Consider the following 20,100-nt stretch of genomic DNA (forward strand, 5'->3'; position numbering starts at 1 on the left):
ACTCAATGGCCATCCGCCACTGCCGTGTTAGATTCAGAGAGAGAGAGAGAGAGAGAGAGAGAGAGAGAGAGAGAGAGAGAGGAGGGGCTTGGGGGAAGGGGATAGGGTTAGGGAGGCACAATGCAAAGACCACGTAGAATTATTTTTTTTTTTAATATATTAGAATAGTAATTGTAGTGTTAATATTAATAAGGAATGGCAGCTATAGGAAGAATAATGTCAGCATCAGTAACAGAGCCAATAACAACAACTGCAGTAGCAGTTGTTTGAGCAGGAACACAGGGGGAGCAGGTGGCCCACAACCACAGATCCAGACTCTGCAGAAATAACTGCTGAAAGCGACAGAAGGAGAGAGGAGAGAAAAAAAAAGAACAAAACTACGGGAGAGAGAAGATGTTGAGTTAGTAACATGCAGTAATGGGATAAAAATGCATACAGAAGGAGAGGGAGAGAAGGAGAGAGGAAAGAGGCGCATCATGTGAAGTCTCCCGGCAGTCTAGACCTATAGCAGCATAACTAAGGGATGGTTCAGGACTCACCCAAGCCAGCCCTAACTATAAAGTTTATCAAAGAGGAAAGTCTTAAGCCTACTCTTAAATGTGGAGATAGTGTCTGCCTCCTGAACCCAAACTGGCACGTGATTCCACAGAAGAGGAGCTTGATAACTAAAGGCTCTAGCTCCCATTCTACTTTTGGAGACTCTAGGAACCACAAGTAACCCTGCAACCTGGGAGCGCAGTGTTCTAGTCGGATAATATGGTGTTATGAGATCTTTAAGATACGATGGTGCCAGACCGTTGGGAGCTTTGTAGGTGAGGAGAAGGATTTTAAATTCTATTCTAAATTTTACAGGGAGTCAGTGCAGAGAAGCTAATATTGGAGAGATATGATCTCTTTTCCTAGTTTTTATCAGTACACGTGCCGCAGCATTCTGGATCAACTGAAATGTCTTAAGAGACTTATTCAGGCAGCCAGATAATAATGAATTGCAGTAGTCCAACCTAGAAGTAACAAATGCATGGACTAATTTTTCGGAATCATTTTTAGACAGGATGTGCCTGATTTTTGCAATATTACGTAGGTGAAAAAAGGCAGTCCTTGAAGCTTGTTTCATGTGGGAGTTAAAGGATAAATCCTGATCAAAGATAACTCAGAGGTTCCTTACGATGCTGCTGGAGGCCAGGGCAATGCCATCTAGAACAACTATATCTTTAGATAATGTGTCTCGGAGGTGTTTGGGACAAAATACAATAACTTCAGTTTTGTCTGAGTTGCAGGTCATCCAGCTTTTTATGTCCTTAAGGCATGCCTGAAGTTTAATTAACTGGTTAGATTCATCTGGCTTGATCGATAGATATAACTGGGTATCATCTCCATAGCAATGCAAGTTTATGGAATGCTTCCTAATAATACTGCCTAGAGGAAGCATATATAAGGTGAATAGAATCAGTCCAAGCACAGAACTTTGTGGAACTCCATGACTAACTTTAGCGTGCATGGAGGACTCACCGTTAACATGTACAAACTGATCTATTGATCTGATAGGATTTAAACCAGCTTAGTGCGGTTCCTTTAATGCCAATTACATGTTCCAGTCTCTGTAATAGGATGTGATGGTCAATGGTGTCGATCGCAGCACTAAGATCTAACAAGACAAGTACAGAGACAAGTCCATTGTCTGATGCAATTAAAAGGTCATTTGTAATTTTCACCAGTGCTGTTTATGTGCTATGATGCACTCTAAACCCTGACTGAAAATCCTTAAATAAACTATTGTTATTTAGAAAGTCACACAACTGATTGGCAACTGCTTTCTCAAGGATCTTAGAGAGAAAGGGAAAGTTAGATATAGGTCTATAGTTGGCTAAAACCCCTGTATCAAGAGTGGGCTTTTTAAGAAGCGGTTTAATTACAGCTACTTTAAAGGATTGTGGTACATAGCCTGTTAATAAAGACAGATTGATCATATCCAGTAAAGAAGTGCTAATTAAGGGTAAAATGTCTTTAAGCAGCCTAGTTGGAATGGGGTCTAAGAGACAGGCTGATGGCTTAGATGAATTAATCGTCGAAGTCAGCTGAAGAAGGTTGACAGGCGCAAAGCAGCCACACATCAGGCTCTACAGCTGTTTCCAAGGTTCCTGTGTTTGAAGACAAGTCAGCACCGGTTAAAGGCAGGACTTGATGAATTTTTTCTCTAATAGTTAAAATTTTATCATTGAAGAAGCTCATGAAGTCGTTGCTACTGAGAACTATAGGAATACAGCTCAGCAGGTATTTCTGCCTCCGGAGCTGCAGAGTCTGGATATTTGATTGTGGTCCACCAGCTGCCCCCATGTTCCTGCTCTACAACTGCTACTACAATAGTTATTATTAGTATTATCATTATTCCTCTCACTATCATTCCTATTATTACTTTATTAATATTACCACTACCATTACATTATTACTATTTTAAAATTCACGGTGGAATTTGTATTGTTGTTTGCATTTTCACTGATATTATCATTGTAAATGGTAAATAGACTGTACTTATATAGTTCTCTCTCTCTCTCTCTCTCTCGCCGCCTACCCTGAGTCTGGTTCTGCTTGAGGTTTCTTAAAAGGAAGCTTTTCCTTGCCACATGTCGCCAAGTGCTTGCTCACGGTGGGAATTGTTGGGTCTCTGTAAATAATATTATAAAGTTTATGCTCTATAGGACAAGTGCAATGAGATAACTTCTGTTATGAATTGGTGCTATATGAATATAATTTAACTGAATTGAATTAAATTAACCTAAACCCAATTTGCCCGTCTTTTTTGGCTGATATGTAGTTTTGACCCTAAATTCAGGGACTGTAGTATTGGATTTAGTATCAATGTAACATACTTTACATAACAAGACTAGTCCAAACAAGTAAAGTAAATAATATTATAAAGAGCTCTATAGGAAAAGTGCAATGAGTTAAATCTGCCATTTAGATTGACACATCTCACGTGCAAAGTTGACATTTTGAATTTTAGTGTCTGGAATAGAAAAGTTTCATCTTCTGGGGAGCATACATGTTCTCAGTAAATTTCCTGCCTTTATAAGATTTTGATATTTCCTGTATACAGCTGAAATTATTGTGTGACAGTAGCACAAGAAGAAATGTCAAGATGTCACCAAAAGCAGGTCTTCTTGGGACCATGAATATGCTCTACAGATCTCCTTAAAATCTGACCTTCAGTTATGTATTCCGTTATGTCATGAGCTAATCTATAAGATTGGAATTGAAGATGATCATGACACTGCAGTAGCTATATAAAGCCCAATCAATTTCTTATCTCTTGGTTAATGTAACCCATTGCTATCTGGGTAAACTAGCTGTCAAAATGCCCTTTTGTGCTCTGTTAAACCACTGAAATGGGAGTGAAGCACAGAGCGACACAAACAACAGCCATCAGGCACAACGACCAGCACATGTAGCGCCCAGACTGTAAAAAAATTAACATTTTAAGATATGATGTAACCATTTACAATGTGAAATGTGGTATAATTGACTGAAATAGCGTTGGATTGATGCAATCATAAACAATTTGTTTCTATCATTATTGTACTAATTAACTGTTTAAAAACACACGCTGACATTCCTCTGCACAGATTACAGAGATGACATCAGGTTAAGTATGCCTGTATTATGTAGGAACATATAAATACTGGATCAGAATGAGGTATCAAAACATGGACAAAAACATGATCAGGAAACAGTTTTCAATAAGTTGTATAAAAAGTCATATTTAGGATAAGGGAACTGTAACCAGGGAATTTACAGTGGGTTTCTGAAAAAAATGTCCACAAGATGCAATTGAAATCCTTTTCATGATGTAGCTATGTCACTCATCCCGGTTGCTGAGGCAAGGTTAACAGTAAAACATTCACTGTCTGGTAGGATAAACAGTGGGTCAGACTGAGCACTCTGCATTGTTCAAATTCCTGGATTCTCACAACATGCCATTCCCTCCAGACAGATGCACTGACTCAACAGTGGTTTAATTCAGAGGGCTCAGTGTGAATTTGGACTGACATCTCTCACTGCCTATCCCAGCTAGACTCTCACAGGGAGTTAACAGGAAACTACAGCAATGATAGCGGAATGTCAATCAGCCAGAAAATTCCAAAATAGTATGTGGACATGTCTGTTTGTAGAACCATGAAACATACTGCAAACTAGTCACTGTAGGTTCATCTCAGCCAGTCAACTAAAGTATTGGGGAAAAATGGTAATTTAAAATCTGTGAAAAAAGCATTAAAGGGGCATTCCACAGATTTTACACATTAGTCCAACTCAGCCTGTGAAAACTGTTGTATCATGTCTTCTGTAGCTCTGGAGGAGCTTTGTCAATTATTAGAAAATAACGCTAATGATGTCACACTGATGTTATCTGGCTTGGGGTTGTAGACTACAAATTCACAACAGAAAGCTCTAAGGAAGGTCAGTTAGGTGCATTATGGTAAGTTTAAGATCCAGTGTTTTTGGAGTGTTTTTGACCCATACTAGGCACTAAAAGTCAGGATATCTCTGGCTCTGCTGCTTTGATTTTGACCAGTCTTTTTTTTTTAATCTGTCTCTTGTTAGTCCCCCAACTTCATGGAAGTATAATACTAAAACTTGATTTATACTTGAGGTAAGCGTGGTGATTAGAGAAGTCCCTCAGTAGCTACAGTGTAGCCTGTGATTTATAGTTGAGCATTAGATTTAATTCGTTCATATCACGACGCAATGTATAGCAACTGTAACCATGTTTACATTCTTTCATTCTCTGTGATAAAGAGAAGCGCTCCACTGCAGTGTTTGCACTGGAGATGAATTTGTTAGATGTGTGTTAATAAAAAGTTCTTCAGGTCTGCAAGAATAGTTTGAGATTACACTATCCAGACTCACTTTTTGATGGTTCTATCCAGTCTGTATTCTAAACAAGGCAGGAGGTCTATATGGGTGATAACTCACCTGTGTGTTACAGCCAGGCCAATGTCTCTCCTCAATGTCTGAGGGGAACTCCTGTGCATGGGCACATCTGTGAAAAACACAAAATGAGACAATGGGGAAATGAAACAATCACAGAAGCACCATCCAATGAGAGCCATCAAGGCCATTATCTGTTATGGGGACTCACTGTCCAGCAAGATGGGGGTGGCAGGCATCATGTATGGGGCTGAGGCTGGGACAGGGCCTGGAGTTGGGGCAGACAGCAGTGGTGACCACAGTGCTGAGTCTTCAGGACTGTTCCCACAACCGTTTATATGAATAGCAGCCAATGCTTTGTTCTTCTTACGGGACCTGCAAGGACAGAGAGCAACTAACAACTACTATAAGTTCTCAGATACAGCAGTCCACTTCATCCTGTGACACTGACAATTCAGCTGAACAGTACAAAAATTGCTGAAAAAAGAACATTGGTCATTAGTAGCAGGTAAACCATAGCGTAATAGTTAGGGATAGATATGGTTTTGATTTCTCTTCCTTCATTTGTACATGTATGAGTGCCGAATTACACAAGAAAGTCAGAGCCCTGACCTTGGAGAAAATGAACAACTTAATGACAAATTTGTAGTTTCACCAGTTGTGGGACTTAACATGTAACTTTTGTCCAGAGGGTTTGAACCCACTAGGGAGCATGAATGTGCTCAGTAAATTACATGGCAATCTGCCTGTTATATTATGAGATATCTTGTGTGCAAAGCTGACATTTTGGGCTGATGATGACACTTTTAGTATCAGCTGCATCAGACATGCTGTTTTAGTATTTTGGGGGCATTTTTGTGCCTTTATTACAGATAGTGGAAAGATGAGAGGAAATGAGGAAGAGAGAGATGTAATACAGTCTAGTCTAGACTAAAATCTAAACTAAAATAACTTTCAGTCAGAGATACAAAGATTTCATCCTCTGGGGATCACAAATATCCACAGCAAAAGTGTAACTGTTGAGTGACATTTTCCCTTGCAATGCATCTCTTGATTAAGTAGTGATAATCCATATTTTTTTATATTATGACATACATAATGACTGAGGCTATACCTGGATACAATGACTTATGTCTCAGTAGTTTTATTTCTGTTTGATATTTAGCAGCTGAAAGGTATGGCAAAGTTTCAAAAAGGAGACTCTGATCTACCATCTTTACCATAAAGGCATGACTGCAGTATTAATTCTAATACCCACTTGTGTGTAGCAGGCTCCTCAATGCGGTTGGCCAGCTGTGACTCATGACTCTTGCTTCTTGTCAGTGCAATGTTTGGGAGGAGCTGCAGCAATTTGCGGGAAGGCGGCGGCGGTGTGTGGGAGGGCTTGGCAGTGCGTGTCTTTGAGGCTCGGGTGCCTGGAGGGGTGCTTGGCTCCAGGGTGAAGACGTCAGTCATTTCCTCAGGTAATATGTAAAGTCGCTGGTCATCTGAACAAGGTACTACTGATATGGAGATGGAGCGGCCGTGGGTGCTGGTAGGCTGCAGCAGGTTGGAAGGGCTACCAGAGCTGGAGGGGGTGCAAATGGGAGAGAAGGCATCACTGTCCTGTTGGGGCTCAGAGCTGCAGGAGCCTGAGTCAGGCCTCGGGTCACCTCCTTGAATCAAAGAGTAAAGATCACAGATGAGCAAGTTGAGTACATATTGTCACATTACACAAAGAGGGTAAGGATAGTTACTTGTGAAATATAATCAATTTTATTAAATTTTTGTACAAATTCAATTTAAAATGTACTTACTATAATCCCATCTGAAATGTAACCCAGTTTACTGATAACTCTTTTACTGCGACTGTTTTGTAACTACTTTCTAAACAAGTGTTTTAAACCAGTGTAGTACAGACCATAGTATAAAGTGCATAGAACACTAAAGAGTCAGTGTACCTGTACAATACATATTTCTACGTTCTCCGTCCCACTCCCATTTGCACCTGGAAAAATGTTCTGCCATTTTGGATTTTTTTGGTAAAAACATTTTTTGGCACATATTTCATCTAACCTTCATCAAACTTTGAACATACCATCATTAGATGACCCCGAATAAAACATATCAGTTTGTTTTGGGGTATCGCTTACCAGGGGGCTACAGTAACATCAAAACATGATATTTCTACAATTCTGTTGACTTTAATAAAATGAAACTTCATAAACAAGTTCTCAATGAGTATTTGCATGAGGTATTTAAGCATGGCACCAATAGCCCCACCTCATGGCCATTAGTAAAACACCACCATACTCCAACTGCTGTATTTCTTTAATGTAATATTCCATGGTAACCAAATTCAGCAAAGTTGTACAGATGGGGACGCTTAACAAGTCTGTAGCATTTGATACAATTTCACCTGTAGGTGGCGATAAAAGATTTTAAAAACTTGCTGCTGGAGCAGCAGCTTGCAGCGGCAGCAGTAGTAACCACCACAGCAGCTGCTGCTAACAACTTCTAGCTCTCACACATATTTTCTTCAGGAAATGCACATTCTAGTTATACTTATTGTGTGATTAATCACACTGTGTTCTTCTAATCTTTATTTACAAACGCAAAAAGTACATCAAATCGTGCGGAATGCTCAGGAATAGAGCGATATGACTTTTCTTTGAGATAGGACCAACCGTTTTTGCGAAAATTGCAAAAGAATACAAAATTGCTCTATAGAAATGAGTTGTTGTGAAGATATCTCAGACCCACCTTTGAGACCACAATGCATCGCCATACTTTGACGTAGAAGAATAATTAAAAGTTTAAACAGGCCACGACAAGTGGGACTTTGTCTGAGTAAATGGGTATTTTGATTGCACGGTTTTCACAAAAATGCAGTTTCTTTTTTTTTTGCGTCACAGCCATGCAGTTTTGCAGACTTACACATTTGGCCTGGTGAGACTCAAAGCGATGGGAGTTCCAAGCAACTGGCCACTGACTGCTGTATAAACTGAAAGCAGAAATGTCTGGAGGAAAGTAGACCAGTGCCAGTTTTGCCACACACAAATTTCACACTGTGCGTTCACCAGGATTTCCCAGTTCTGATGATGTGTTCGTTATGGCTCCTGGACTCACGGTCTGGAAACTGTAAGCAGGAGTTCGAGAGGTTAATTCTCCATTCAAATGAACTGTCTGAGCTCATTACAGAGTGTTGAAGTGGGGCAGTCACTATAGCAACCACTGTGTGTGTGTGTGTGTGTGTGTGTGTGTGTGCATTTGTTCAGATGTGTAAGAAGTTCTACTACAGAGATGATAGGAGCTTTTAAACTGGGACAGCTTCTACATTTTAAGGACTACATAAACATATTATATATCAGTGTCTTCAGTGAAGTCTTGTGCCACTCATAGTGGAAAAAGGTAGTTTTTGAGCTGAGAGAATATTTTCAATGACTGAGTGCCCCAAATACACGTATGCTTATTATGATGTTCTCGGCCAAAATTGGCCGGATCTTTTTTTAACTGTTAAAGCAAACATTAAGGATAAATTATCGCCAGATGATGTGTGACATATTTTAACCGACTTATGGCGTGTAGATCTCAGTTATCTGAAATACTGTAAGTCAGGTGATGAGTTCGAAGCGGGAAAACAAAATAAGAGAAAGAGTAATCGCATTCCGTGTCTGGTTGCTCGGGTCGCTTGACTCGTCATCCACACCGAGTCCTCTCATGGAGCTTTTTTTTTTTTTTTTTTTTTTTTTTTTTTTTTTTTTTTAAAATAAAGGGGGCCGTTTCATCCTCTCCTGGCAAGACATGTCACTTTGAGGTGGCTCTGCACAGGCTTTTCAGCCGCTCGGTACAGCTGCCAGGGTACGCACAGAACTTCAGGCACACCCGAAAATTTCTTCAGATATTTTCTTGTTATTATTGTGTGCCTGAAGTGCAAAGCACAAGGCACACAATAACAACAAGTAGTAAGCATTCCCACTAATAATTGTTATTCAAATATTTATTCTTATACTTATTTTTATTCTTATTGCCTAAGTTTTTGGTTTTACTACTACTGCTACTACTTCTGCATACTTTCAGCTACAGAACCATTCAAGTATCAAAACATTCAGCTCTTTAAGGATATTTATGCTATTTATTATTTTTCTACCTTTTCTACTTTTTAAAATATTAAGCTTTTTTCAAAAACATTTTTGAATGGGAAGTCAATAGAGAAATCTTCCTGTTCAAACCTACTCCACTTTGAAATGCTACAAGTGCTGCATACTTTCAGCTACAGACGTCAGTTAAACTTTAAACTGGTCACAAGACTTTCAGCTATCTGCCTCCAACCTTGATCAGGAACGACAATCTGGATAATGCTCTTGTCACTTTCCCGACCAAAATCATCACCACTGCCTGCCACAAAATGCTCCAGGAGGAAGCAATCTGTGTTACCGCCCTAAGCAGTGAAAGTGACATGGTTGTGTACGCTCTTGTGACCCAACCGGTAGACCCAGCCTCAGGTGGAGAAGTAACCCATTCCCCACCAGTGGAGTCTCCTCCTGGCTTTGAGTCCGAGGTTGACCAACAGCTAGCAAAGATGCTCTGATGACAGAGGGCCGATGTGCTCCTGAAATTGTTCCGCGATTTCCAGCCCATCTTCTCACAGGGCCTTCATGATTGTGGAGTCAATGGTCCGCATTCCTACTGACCCACAGGCCCATAAAAAGATTCTGCCAATAAAAGTTTCTGTTGGCTATCTATGTGTCAATCGAAGAGATCCTCGACCAGTTGCTGCAGAAGCAAATCATCAGGGAATGCAACTCGACCTAAAACTCGCCAATCTGGCCCGTGTTGAAACCAAATGGCAAGTGGCGCCTTATGATCGACTGCCGTCCTTTGACCAAACATTTGGAAATAATATTATAGAGTACGGTTTAAACCTGCTCTATAGGAAAAGTGCAATGAGATAACATCGATTATGAATTGGTGCTATATAAATAAAACTGAATTGAACTGAATTGAATAGAACTGGCCAGGGTGAAAGGAGCCCGCTTCTTTTCCAAAGTGGACGTGGCTAATAGTTTCTGGACCACGAGAGTTGATCCAGCTGATCAGTACAAATTGTCGTTCTCGTTCTGTAACCACAAATACAATATGTTCTGGAACCACTGCCCATTCAGGTATTCTAACTCCCCAGCTGAGCTCAACATCTTACTCCACAGAGCAATGAGTGACGTTGCCACCCGCAGCAACCTCATTTACATGGACGACGTCCCGATGATGAGTCAAACTTTCGAAGAACACGCAAATGAAATCCCCCATGTACTCAACCAGCTCGCTGCCTCAGGAGCCAAATTGGCCGTCGCCAAAGGCCAGTGGTGCCACACAAAGGTGTAGTACATGTGTCTAACAGTTGGAGCCAAAGGCATTGAACCCCAAACTGTGAGGATTCGAGCCACCCAAGACATCAAAGCCCTGACAGATATTTCGGGACTCTGAAGCTTCCTGGGTGTGTGTAACTACTCAGTGCCACCTTAGCAGAGAACCATGACACAGACAAGTGGGTCGTTGCCTATGCAAGTCGACCTCTGAGCAGCGTTGAGATCAAATTCTCTGACTGCGAAAAAGCTCTTTTTGCCACCGTCTGGGCTGTTGAACACTTCCACAGCTACATTGGGGGCCAGAAAGTGATCATTGAAACTTGTCACCAACCCGTCACTTTCCTGAACAGCCAATGGCTGAGGGAAGGACGAGTATCCAATAGCCGCATTGGGTCCTGAATGATGGCCCTACAAGGCTATGACACTGAGGTCAAATATGGCCAAAACTACAAGATGGCTTTGGGTCAGGGCCTGGCTAAGTGCCAACACTGCAATTGTGAAAGGCAAGCAAGCCCCCAGTCCATACTGGTCACCACACCAACACTCCTTTCAAATCATCATTATTACAACGAAAACGTGTGTGAAGACCTTCCAAGGGTCTATGTGGATGGCTGTTCCTTTCACGAAAGCTAGATCCGGGCCAGGGTTGGAGTTGTTTGGGTCAACCACAACGTGGAGGAACCAAACCACTACCAAATAGGTCCTAAGACGAGTCAATACGCAGAGATTGCTCTCCAGATCCTCCGGCAGGTCGCTTACTGGCCAACAATGGCAGTGACACATGTCCCATGTCCAAGGATACCTGGTTTGTTGCCAGTTCCAGCCATCCTGACCACTGGGCCATGCCCCACTACAGAGAAGGCGGGTCACGTTCCCCTGGTCTCACCTTCAAATCGACTGGGTCGGACCAGTCCCAAGATCTTCTCGAGGTAACAAGTACCTCCTCACCATTGTGTGCGCATTTTCCAAATGGGTCCAATGCCTCCCAGCACCTAACGACAAGGCTATGATGACTGCAGTCTTGCTGCTGAACCATGTGTTCAGTCGCTGGGAGCTACCCTTCTCTGTTGATTCGGATCGAGGCACCCATTTCACCTCCAGCATCTTGACCACCCTATATGACATCTTGGGAGTGAAAGTAAAATTCTACATCCTGTAACATCCTCATCCGGTAAAGTCGAACATGCCAACTACACCATCATACACATGCTCAAAAAGTATGTGTACAGCAATGGAAAGGACTGGGATGTAAAACTCTCACTGGTCCTGATGGCCATCAGATCCACCCCGCATTGCTCCAGTTCAATTAAATTTTATTTATACAGCACCAATTCATAACAGAAGTTATCTCATTGCACTTTTCCTATAGACCGTACTCTTTATAATATTATTTACAGAGACCCAACAAATCCCACCATGAGCAAGCATTTGGCGACAGTGGCAAGAAAAAACTTCCTTTAAGAGGCAGAAACCTTGGACAGAACCAGACTCAGTGGTGGGAGGCCATCCGCTGCTGCCATGTTAGGTTTTGAGAGAGAGAGAGAGAGAGAGAGAGAGAGAGAGAGAGAGAGAGAGAGAGAGAGAGAGAGAGAGAGAGAGAGAGAGAGAGAGAGAGAGAGAGAGAGAGAGAGAGAGAGAGAGAGAGAGAGGTTTTGGGAAAGGGGGTTGGGGGTGGGAGAGAGGGAGGCACAATGCAAATACCACCTAGATTAAAAAAAATAGTAGAATTGTAATTGTAGTATTAATATTCATAAATTAATAATAGGAATGACAGCTATAAGAAAAATAATGACAGTATTAGTAAGAAAGCCAATAACAACAACTGTAGTAGTAGTTGTCGAGTAGGCACACAGGGGCAGCAAGTGGCCCACAACCACAGAGCCAGTTTCTGCAGCTCCAGGGCCAGAAATACCTGCTGAAAGCGACAGAAGGAGAGAGGAGAGAAACGAGAAAGCACAGAACTACAGGAGAGAGAAGATGTTGAGTTTGTAACATGCAGTAATGGGATAAAAATAAATACATATGGAGAGGGAAAGAAGGAGAGAGGAAAGAGGTGCATCATGGGAAGTCTCCCGGCAGTCTAGGTCTATAGCAGCAAAACTAAGGGATGGTTCAGGGCTCACCCAAGCCAACCCTAACTATAAGCTTTATCAAAGAGGAAAGTCTTAAGCCTACTCTTAAATGTGGAGATGGTGTCTGCCTCCCTAACCCACAGTGGGATGTGATTCCACAGGAGAGGAGCTTGATAACTGAAGGCTCTGGCTCCCATTCTACTTTTGGAGACTCTAGGAGCCACAAGTAACGCTGCATTCTGGGAGCGCAGTGTTCTAGACGGATAATAAGTTATTATGAGATCAGGTTATATCCAAGGGGCAGACTTAGCGGAGTCCAGACCCATGACATGGTGGAGCGAGCAAATCAAACAACAGTCCACATCCTCGAACAACTATTGAAGTTCTTGGTCACTGAAGACGACCTCAGCGGCAGGAATCACCCAAAACGGTTCCAGCGTGGGTTACTCGCCGCAGCGTCAGCAATTGGGTCATTGTTTTCTATTAGCCTCTCAGCCGCCAATTCAGTTAGCCTCAATGTGCTTCAAAATTACATGGGTGAATTCGACCAGAAAATGCTAGAAATCCAACAGTGACCTCTTCCTCCTCCTCTCTCTTATGGTCTTTTAACTTGGGCAATAAGCGTTACAGTCTTTGAACTAGAAGCAAGACTTTCAGAGGAGTGCCTCAGCTAAAATCTCTATGATATGAACTCTGAGCCAGGAGTCACACACAGCAGTTACCATCACCATGGCAACCTTTGATCTCAGGGGGTGGGGGCACACAGTTGATTGCGATGAGCTAATTAGTGCAGTTTGACACACATACAAGTTACTGACTCTCACTCCCTGCCTGTTGTCTGTCTTTCACTCTCCATCTGTCTGTCTGTTTCTCACTCCTTTTCAACATTTCTACTACCCCTGCATCCATTTTGGTACAGAAACCATTCAAATATCAAAATGTTCACCTCTTTAAGGACATCTATGCTGTGACTCAGCTATTTTTTTGTAAATCCTAATCCTTAATTCACAATTCAAATCTCTTCACTCATACGACCTACAGTTTCTGAATGATAGTTTCTTCTTTGAGTGGAACTTTTACAGTTTTCACACTTTCTCTATCAATGTCTGAGCACTTTCAGTTACACACAGCTCATGTTGATTTACTAATTAAACCTTCAGTTTTTTCCTCTGTTCTGATTGGTGGATTGATGTTGCTGAGCAGAGCTGGGAAATTCTGTCTCTAGGGGGTGTCACAAATGCATAAAGTTTATAGCTATATGAATTTGTATGAAATTTGGTTTGCTCGATCTACATTCATGACTCAGTTGATGCATAAAATTTGGTAATGACTGATAAAAGTGGGTGTGGCTTATTACAACAAAATGTGTGATCTTTTTCCAAATGTTCTCACCAACATTTTGACTGTTGTAAGTGTTTTAAGTTTAAACAGATAAAAATACCACAGTCTGGCACATGTGATGTCATTGCCTCAACTTGTGAGAAAGTGTGTGAAAACCACATCTCCCCAGTGGCACAGTCAGTAAGCAGTGGTGGAAAGTAACTAAGTATCGCTTGGAGGGCTCTGCAGCGGGTGAATAAATCCGCTCAGAAGATCAGTGGTACCAACCTACCGAGCATCAGTGATATCGGTGAGGTGCCTGTGCAGAACCCAAAGGATACTAAAGGACAGTACCCACCCCAGCCACAGCCTGTTCACACTGCTGCCATCTGGAAAGAGATACAGAAGTACCCGCTGTTGTACCACCAGACTACAGAGCAACTTCTTCTCTCAGGCTGTGAGACTACTAAATTCAATCTCAGCACTACACCATGTAAAATAGTTTTCATTTCTATTACTTATTTTATTCACTGATCTACTGTAAATATTTTTTTGAGTAGCATAAAGGGAACTACAAAACAAAATCTCATTATACAACCCTGTGTTGTAAAATTATCAATAAATCTATCTTGTATTTTGTATCTTGTCAAAGATGCTACAGAGTTCCAAAGTTAAGGGGCACAGACAGAAAAGGTCAGTTCACTTTGAGTAACAAAATGAGTGGTTGGAACAATTAGGAGGATATCAGGTTCCGCTGTGGTAGAGAATCGGAGAAACAAGTATTCACGAAAAAACACCTACATCAGGGCAAGCTGTGCAAGGATGCCACAGCTTTCCAAATATACATGATTCTTACATTTGGTTGTGTTTTCTGTATTTGCAGCGAGTTTCTGTCACGTGTGTCAAGCAGGTTAACCAGAACACGGGAAAGTAGGACCCAAACGCAGACCACAGAGGCAGTAGCAGTTCAATGATTTATTAACAAAAAGAAAGTGTACAGCAAGCTTACGGGCATGATGAGGCAGGCAAAGTTTAAACGAGGAAGGCAGTCCAGCATGGGGAAACAAATCTATATCAAGACATGCAGAAAGTCCCACAAACGAAGAAAACACTGGAAAGGGCTGGAACGCTTTACATGAAGGACTTAGACGAACGGACAAAGAAACAAGGGAAACACACAAACAATATATTCTGGTGAGAGGAGATAACAAGACACAGGTGAAACAAATCAAAGGCAGGCAAACAATCAAAACTGGAGGGAAACACACAAAGACAGGAAGTGTGTCACATTTTGTCAAGCAGATAACAAGGGGAACACAAGGGATTGGACCCAAACACAGACACTGAGTAGGAACAGGTTAAGTTCAATGGTATAATTTTTATATTTTAAGTCACTTACCAAAAGGCTTACAGAGTTGTAAAGAGGCAGGCAGAGATCAAAACCAGTGAAAGTAGTCCAAATGTGGCAAACAAATCCAAAAGGGAGGAGGCAAAAATCCAAAACGTCCAAGAAACACAGTAAATATCCAAATAAACACCAGAAACACTGGAGAAGGGCTGGAACGCTTGACACAGACTGATGAAGATGAACTGACACAGAACAAAGGAAGCACACAGACTTAAATACACTCAGGTGAGGGGAGATAACAAGACACAGGTGAAACTGATCAGGGCAGAGTAAACAATCAAACTGGCGGGAAAAACTACCAGACACATGTGGGGAAAAGAGCATTTCAAAATAAAACAGGAAATAACTACACTATAAGTCTCAAACCATAACAAAGCGAAGTTACCAGACACATGAGAAGAGGTAAGTATACAAAATAAAACAGGAAATAACTAAACTCAAACCGAAAACCATGACATTTTCTGTACTTAGTTGTGTTTTCTGTATTTGCAGCTTGTTTCTGTATTTAGTTGTGTGTACTTGGTTGTGTGGTGTGAATTTGGTTGTGATGTTTATTTTTGTCTGTTAAAAATTGTTGTCAATTGATGAAGATGTTTTCTTCATTTGCTTTTGTTTTGCCTATTTGCATGTGTTTACATGTTGCAATGCATTGCGCTGGCCCCAGGATTTTGTCGGTTAGTTTGTGATAATTTGATTAAACACAACTTTATTTAGGAATATGCAATATGAGCACACTAATAAAAGTCTAAAAAATTAAGCATGAAATTTCATTCTTGACCTTGAAAACAATAGTTTAACAAAAAAATGTATTCATAAATAAATACAACCCACAGGGCCACATTTTGTCAAGTCCGTCTTAAAACAATACTGACATTGACAGTCAAGTTATTGCTTGCTGTAATCATTCCTCTTCTCCACACTGGCTGTGAAGAGATCACTTCATAATGTTATAGAATTTTTTCACATCAGACATTTTTACAATGGCTCTGTTACATTAAGTGTCCCAGGAAGCTCTCCAGTTAGCCAGCATGTACAATACCAAACCCTGGACCTGCCTCACATAAATGGAATACAACTTTTATTCATTCAAGACTGTGGCTTAGTGGTAGACCGGGTTGTCCACCAATCGTCGGCGGTTTGATTCCGGCTTTCCCCCGGCCCACATGTCGAAGCCCCCTTGGGCAAGACACTGAACCCCAAATTACTCCCGAGGGCTGTGCCTTCGGTGTGTGAATGATTAGTTACTTTGATGAGCAGTTCTGCCATCAATGTGTGAATGGGGTGAATGAGATATGTAGTTGAAGCGCTTTGAGTAGTCAGAAAGACTAGAAAGGCGCTACATAAATAGAGTCCATTTACCATTTTCCTGCATTAACATGCCATGAACAGGTCTTTTACAGGGGTCAGCAATTAAATTCAACCATGAGCCTTTTTTCAGCATTGCTTATTGGGGGGCCAACAGCGTGTGGGTGGAAAAGGTGTTTGAATTCATTAAAACTGGATTATATTATTTATTTATGGTAATCATCTGGTAAATATATGAGATTTAATTCCAGCACGCTACAGTTTACATACCTCTCTTCAATGTAATATTTGATGTTACCAGGTCTTATTTATTGGGATTTACATGAGCCTTGTATTTACATTTACAGTAGATTTGGGAAAAATAATGCAAAAATGTTGATGCAAACTATGAAAGTGTAAACTGCAGCTGGTCCAAATATTTTTGGTGGAGGGAGAGATTTGGCTGCCACTGGTCTATGACAATCGAAGAAATGGGGGACAATATCCACAGTCCTACGTTTGTGCAAAAATGCATGTCAAAGCTCAGCAAAAGCTAATATGAGGTCTGACTTAGTCAATTATATACATATATCCAAAGTTGCTGTTTAGTACAACATTCCCTCTTTGTGTTACTATCCCACCACTGCAGCTCAGCAAGGAAACACTTACCGGGGAAACAAAAAGAGGGAATTTGAATGTGGATTTTGTACCCCATAATTTACATTGTAATCACATTAGGAAGGGATCTCTTCACGTGCCAGTATGGACAGGAGGAATGGTTACAGCAACCAAAAATCCTGTTAATGTGCATATGACATGCAAGAACTGTATTAAGACAGATTTCAGAAAATGTGAAACTATTCTTTAAGCCAACATGGACAAGAAGTCTTAAAAGTGCTATGGATGAAATCATAACAGCGAATGAGCTCGCGTGACAACAGATCAATTTTCATGACAAATGTGCAAACTCCATCAGCTTATGAAGACTATTTGATACAGTTGAAAGTTCTGGAAGAAGCTATTAAGTGGACCTCGAGTTGGGATTGTTTTTCAAAGTCTTAAAAGGGCTACAAGTCAATGCAGGACCCACCTTAGTTGATGTTGTACTTAAATGGTACAAACTCCTTAAATCATTTTCAATTAGTCAAACTACTAAAAACCTACTATAAATGACACGCAGTGAACCTGGGGCTATTAGGGGCCAGTAGCTGGGTTGGTAATGCTGCTTTGAGTGTTCTGATTTTAAATCAAGTATCAAAAGAAACCATATATTTAAAAATGCCCCTTTCAAACATCAAATATGTAAAACTTAAAACAAGGATGGCTGTTAAATATATCACATAATAATTTATCAAAGTTAAGATTAAACAGAATTAATAAATCAACCCTGATACTATTGTATTTCTATTGTATTTTATGCAGTTTCTATGAATGACCCCTCACAACATGCAGGGCAGCCATGGTTCCTGGTTCACCTGTTTTAGTAGCACTCTTCAGACAGGAGAAGGCAGCAGTAAGGTGAGAATGATCCTCTGAGTTGGAACCCAGGCGTCTCATTGTGTCCTGCAGCTCAGAGCTGGACATTTGTAGCAACCCGTCCACTGAGAGCTTCCCTGCTGCAGCCTGCAGGCGACAAGGAGGGCATCTCTGTCAATGACTGCTTTAAGGACAAGACAAAGATGTAACAAGCAAATCTGTTATGACAATAATCTGCAGGATATACAGTATATAACAATGAGTGTGTTTGTGTGGGATCCTGTGGGTTTTTGTACTTCTCTCCTTTGTCTATGACGATAAATGTCTTCTACAGAGTCCTTATCACTGCACCTGCTAATCTTATCTGACCTACTGATGCATCAGTCACAAATGAAATGTGGCAATGAGTCTTAACATCATAAGGACATATTTCACTCACTGAAAAACGGCATCAGCAAAAATAAGTACAGGTAGACTTTGACCAAGACAACTTTAAAACTACAGTAACTTAACAACTACAGCCTCAACAATCATCATTCGAGCTGAATCAGTCTCTGACAGTCTCAACAAAAACAAAACAATATGAGCATCTCAAAGAAGATACAATAATGTACTATAAGGTGTTTTTGTTATTTTGTCCACCCCTTTTAGTTTAAATGTCTACAGATATACAAGAGTGTAAAGTGTTCAGCTGTCGTGGAGAGGAATGACACATACTCAGTAACCAGAAAATAAGAAACAGAACCGCTGTAGTAAATGTCAGTTTACATACAGTATGTATCATATGCATATGCAGTATGTATCAAAGTATTTCTGATTCTGATTCCATGCAAAACCACCTCCATTTTTGAACTGCTTTACATTCAAATGGGATACTGACAGTGATCTAACCAACTCTTAGAGTTGAAAGGCTTATCAAAAGCAGCAAAAGCTGAACAATTATTGGACCTGAACACGACACCTCATCACAAAGCTTCCTATGTGTCAGGCAGCCCCTGGTAGATGAAAATAGGAGCTGTCAAGTAGCTCAGATCATAAGTTATTGCAGGTTCCCAATACAATTGGGTGCACAACAACCTCTACATACAATATGTATCACACTTGATTAGAGTATAAGACCAAACAACCATGCAGAGAGCATCTCCTGTCCATGGCAAACCAGGGACCACCGTGTCCTTTAGTACTCTGTAGATCTAGACACTTTCATTCAGTCCAGAATGTTCAGAAAGTGTCATCAGGGAGATTTGGATGCGGTTATGAATGAAATGCATTTTACATTTGATTAACCATTCTATCATGGTCTTCAAGTTAAGTTTTTACTGAAAATGTCTGTCAAACATCCCAGTGTGTTCAACATGACAGATGAATATAGATTTCAGTACATGTTTACATACAAGGTATTTGACCAAGCTCAGTTAGCATCAATTTATGAGAGCTGAAAGAGATAAAATATTTGTGATTCCATATTTGTTCTTGCTGTTTAACTTCTTCTCCGAAAAGCCTTTTCTGTGGGATCTTGCTAGAATAGTTCACTCACTGTGCAGTGTAGCTAGTGCTTGATAGTCCATTTGATTGTGGTCGGTATGCATTATTTTGTTTATTCGTTATGTGATACATTGGTGTACCTGCGTGTTTTATAATGGGATTATAAAACTCAATTCTGATTGGTCCAAGGGTGGGCATTAATCTCAGTAAAGGAACAATTCCTTGGTCTGGCCAAACTCAAATGCGATAATGTTACACTACCAAAAAAAATGCCCGATCTATGAAAGGAGCACCTACCCCTGAAAACCCTGTGCCACCTTGCTGATAATTGTCTGGTGCCAGTGCTGAACAGCAGGAAACTATAGTTCTCATACAACCAATCAATGAGACTGTCAAAATTTATCCACTGTCAAGTTTATCCACATTTTGTATGGATACATTTGACTGGCAGATGTCCTCAAAAAACTATGCTTTAGGACAGATTTATGCCACACATGCAACATTTTCTTTCAAGATGATTTTTTGGCATTTTGCAGTAATTGGATAGTGACAGTACAGATTTAGCCAGGAAACATGGGGGGAGAGAGGGGCATGACATGTAACCAAGGTCCTCAGCCAGAATAGAACTATAGAACTATGTGGTTACACTATCCCTAAAAATATTCAAAATATTGATAATGAGAGGTGACATCAGCTGTTTGTATTCACAATTCTACAGCCAATATACAGAATTCATTTCAGTATTATTTTTATAGCGCCAATTCAGACGTTATCTCATTGCACTATA

General features: G+C 40.7%; 1 protein-coding gene across 1 annotated transcript in view; it reads right to left on the reverse strand.

Moving 5' to 3' along the window:
• Positions 1 to 20,100, reverse strand: part of LOC122879044 (kinase suppressor of Ras 1-like) — a 55,205-nt gene that overhangs the window by 10,978 nt on the left and 24,127 nt on the right. The window contains exons 2-7 of the mRNA XM_044202690.1: positions 17,828 to 17,975; positions 15,060 to 15,250; positions 7,840 to 7,970; positions 6,182 to 6,490; positions 5,135 to 5,298; positions 4,969 to 5,035 (exon numbers count right to left, since the gene is read on the reverse strand). Coding sequence (XP_044058625.1) covers positions 4,969 to 5,035; positions 5,135 to 5,298; positions 6,182 to 6,490; positions 7,840 to 7,970; positions 15,060 to 15,250; positions 17,828 to 17,975 — 1,010 coding nt within the window. The remainder of the gene's footprint in view (positions 1 to 4,968; positions 5,036 to 5,134; positions 5,299 to 6,181; positions 6,491 to 7,839; positions 7,971 to 15,059; positions 15,251 to 17,827; positions 17,976 to 20,100) is intronic.

Source organism: Siniperca chuatsi, linkage group LG7 (assembly GCF_020085105.1).
Source record: "Siniperca chuatsi isolate FFG_IHB_CAS linkage group LG7, ASM2008510v1, whole genome shotgun sequence".
NCBI lineage: Eukaryota > Metazoa > Chordata > Actinopteri > Centrarchiformes > Sinipercidae > Siniperca > Siniperca chuatsi.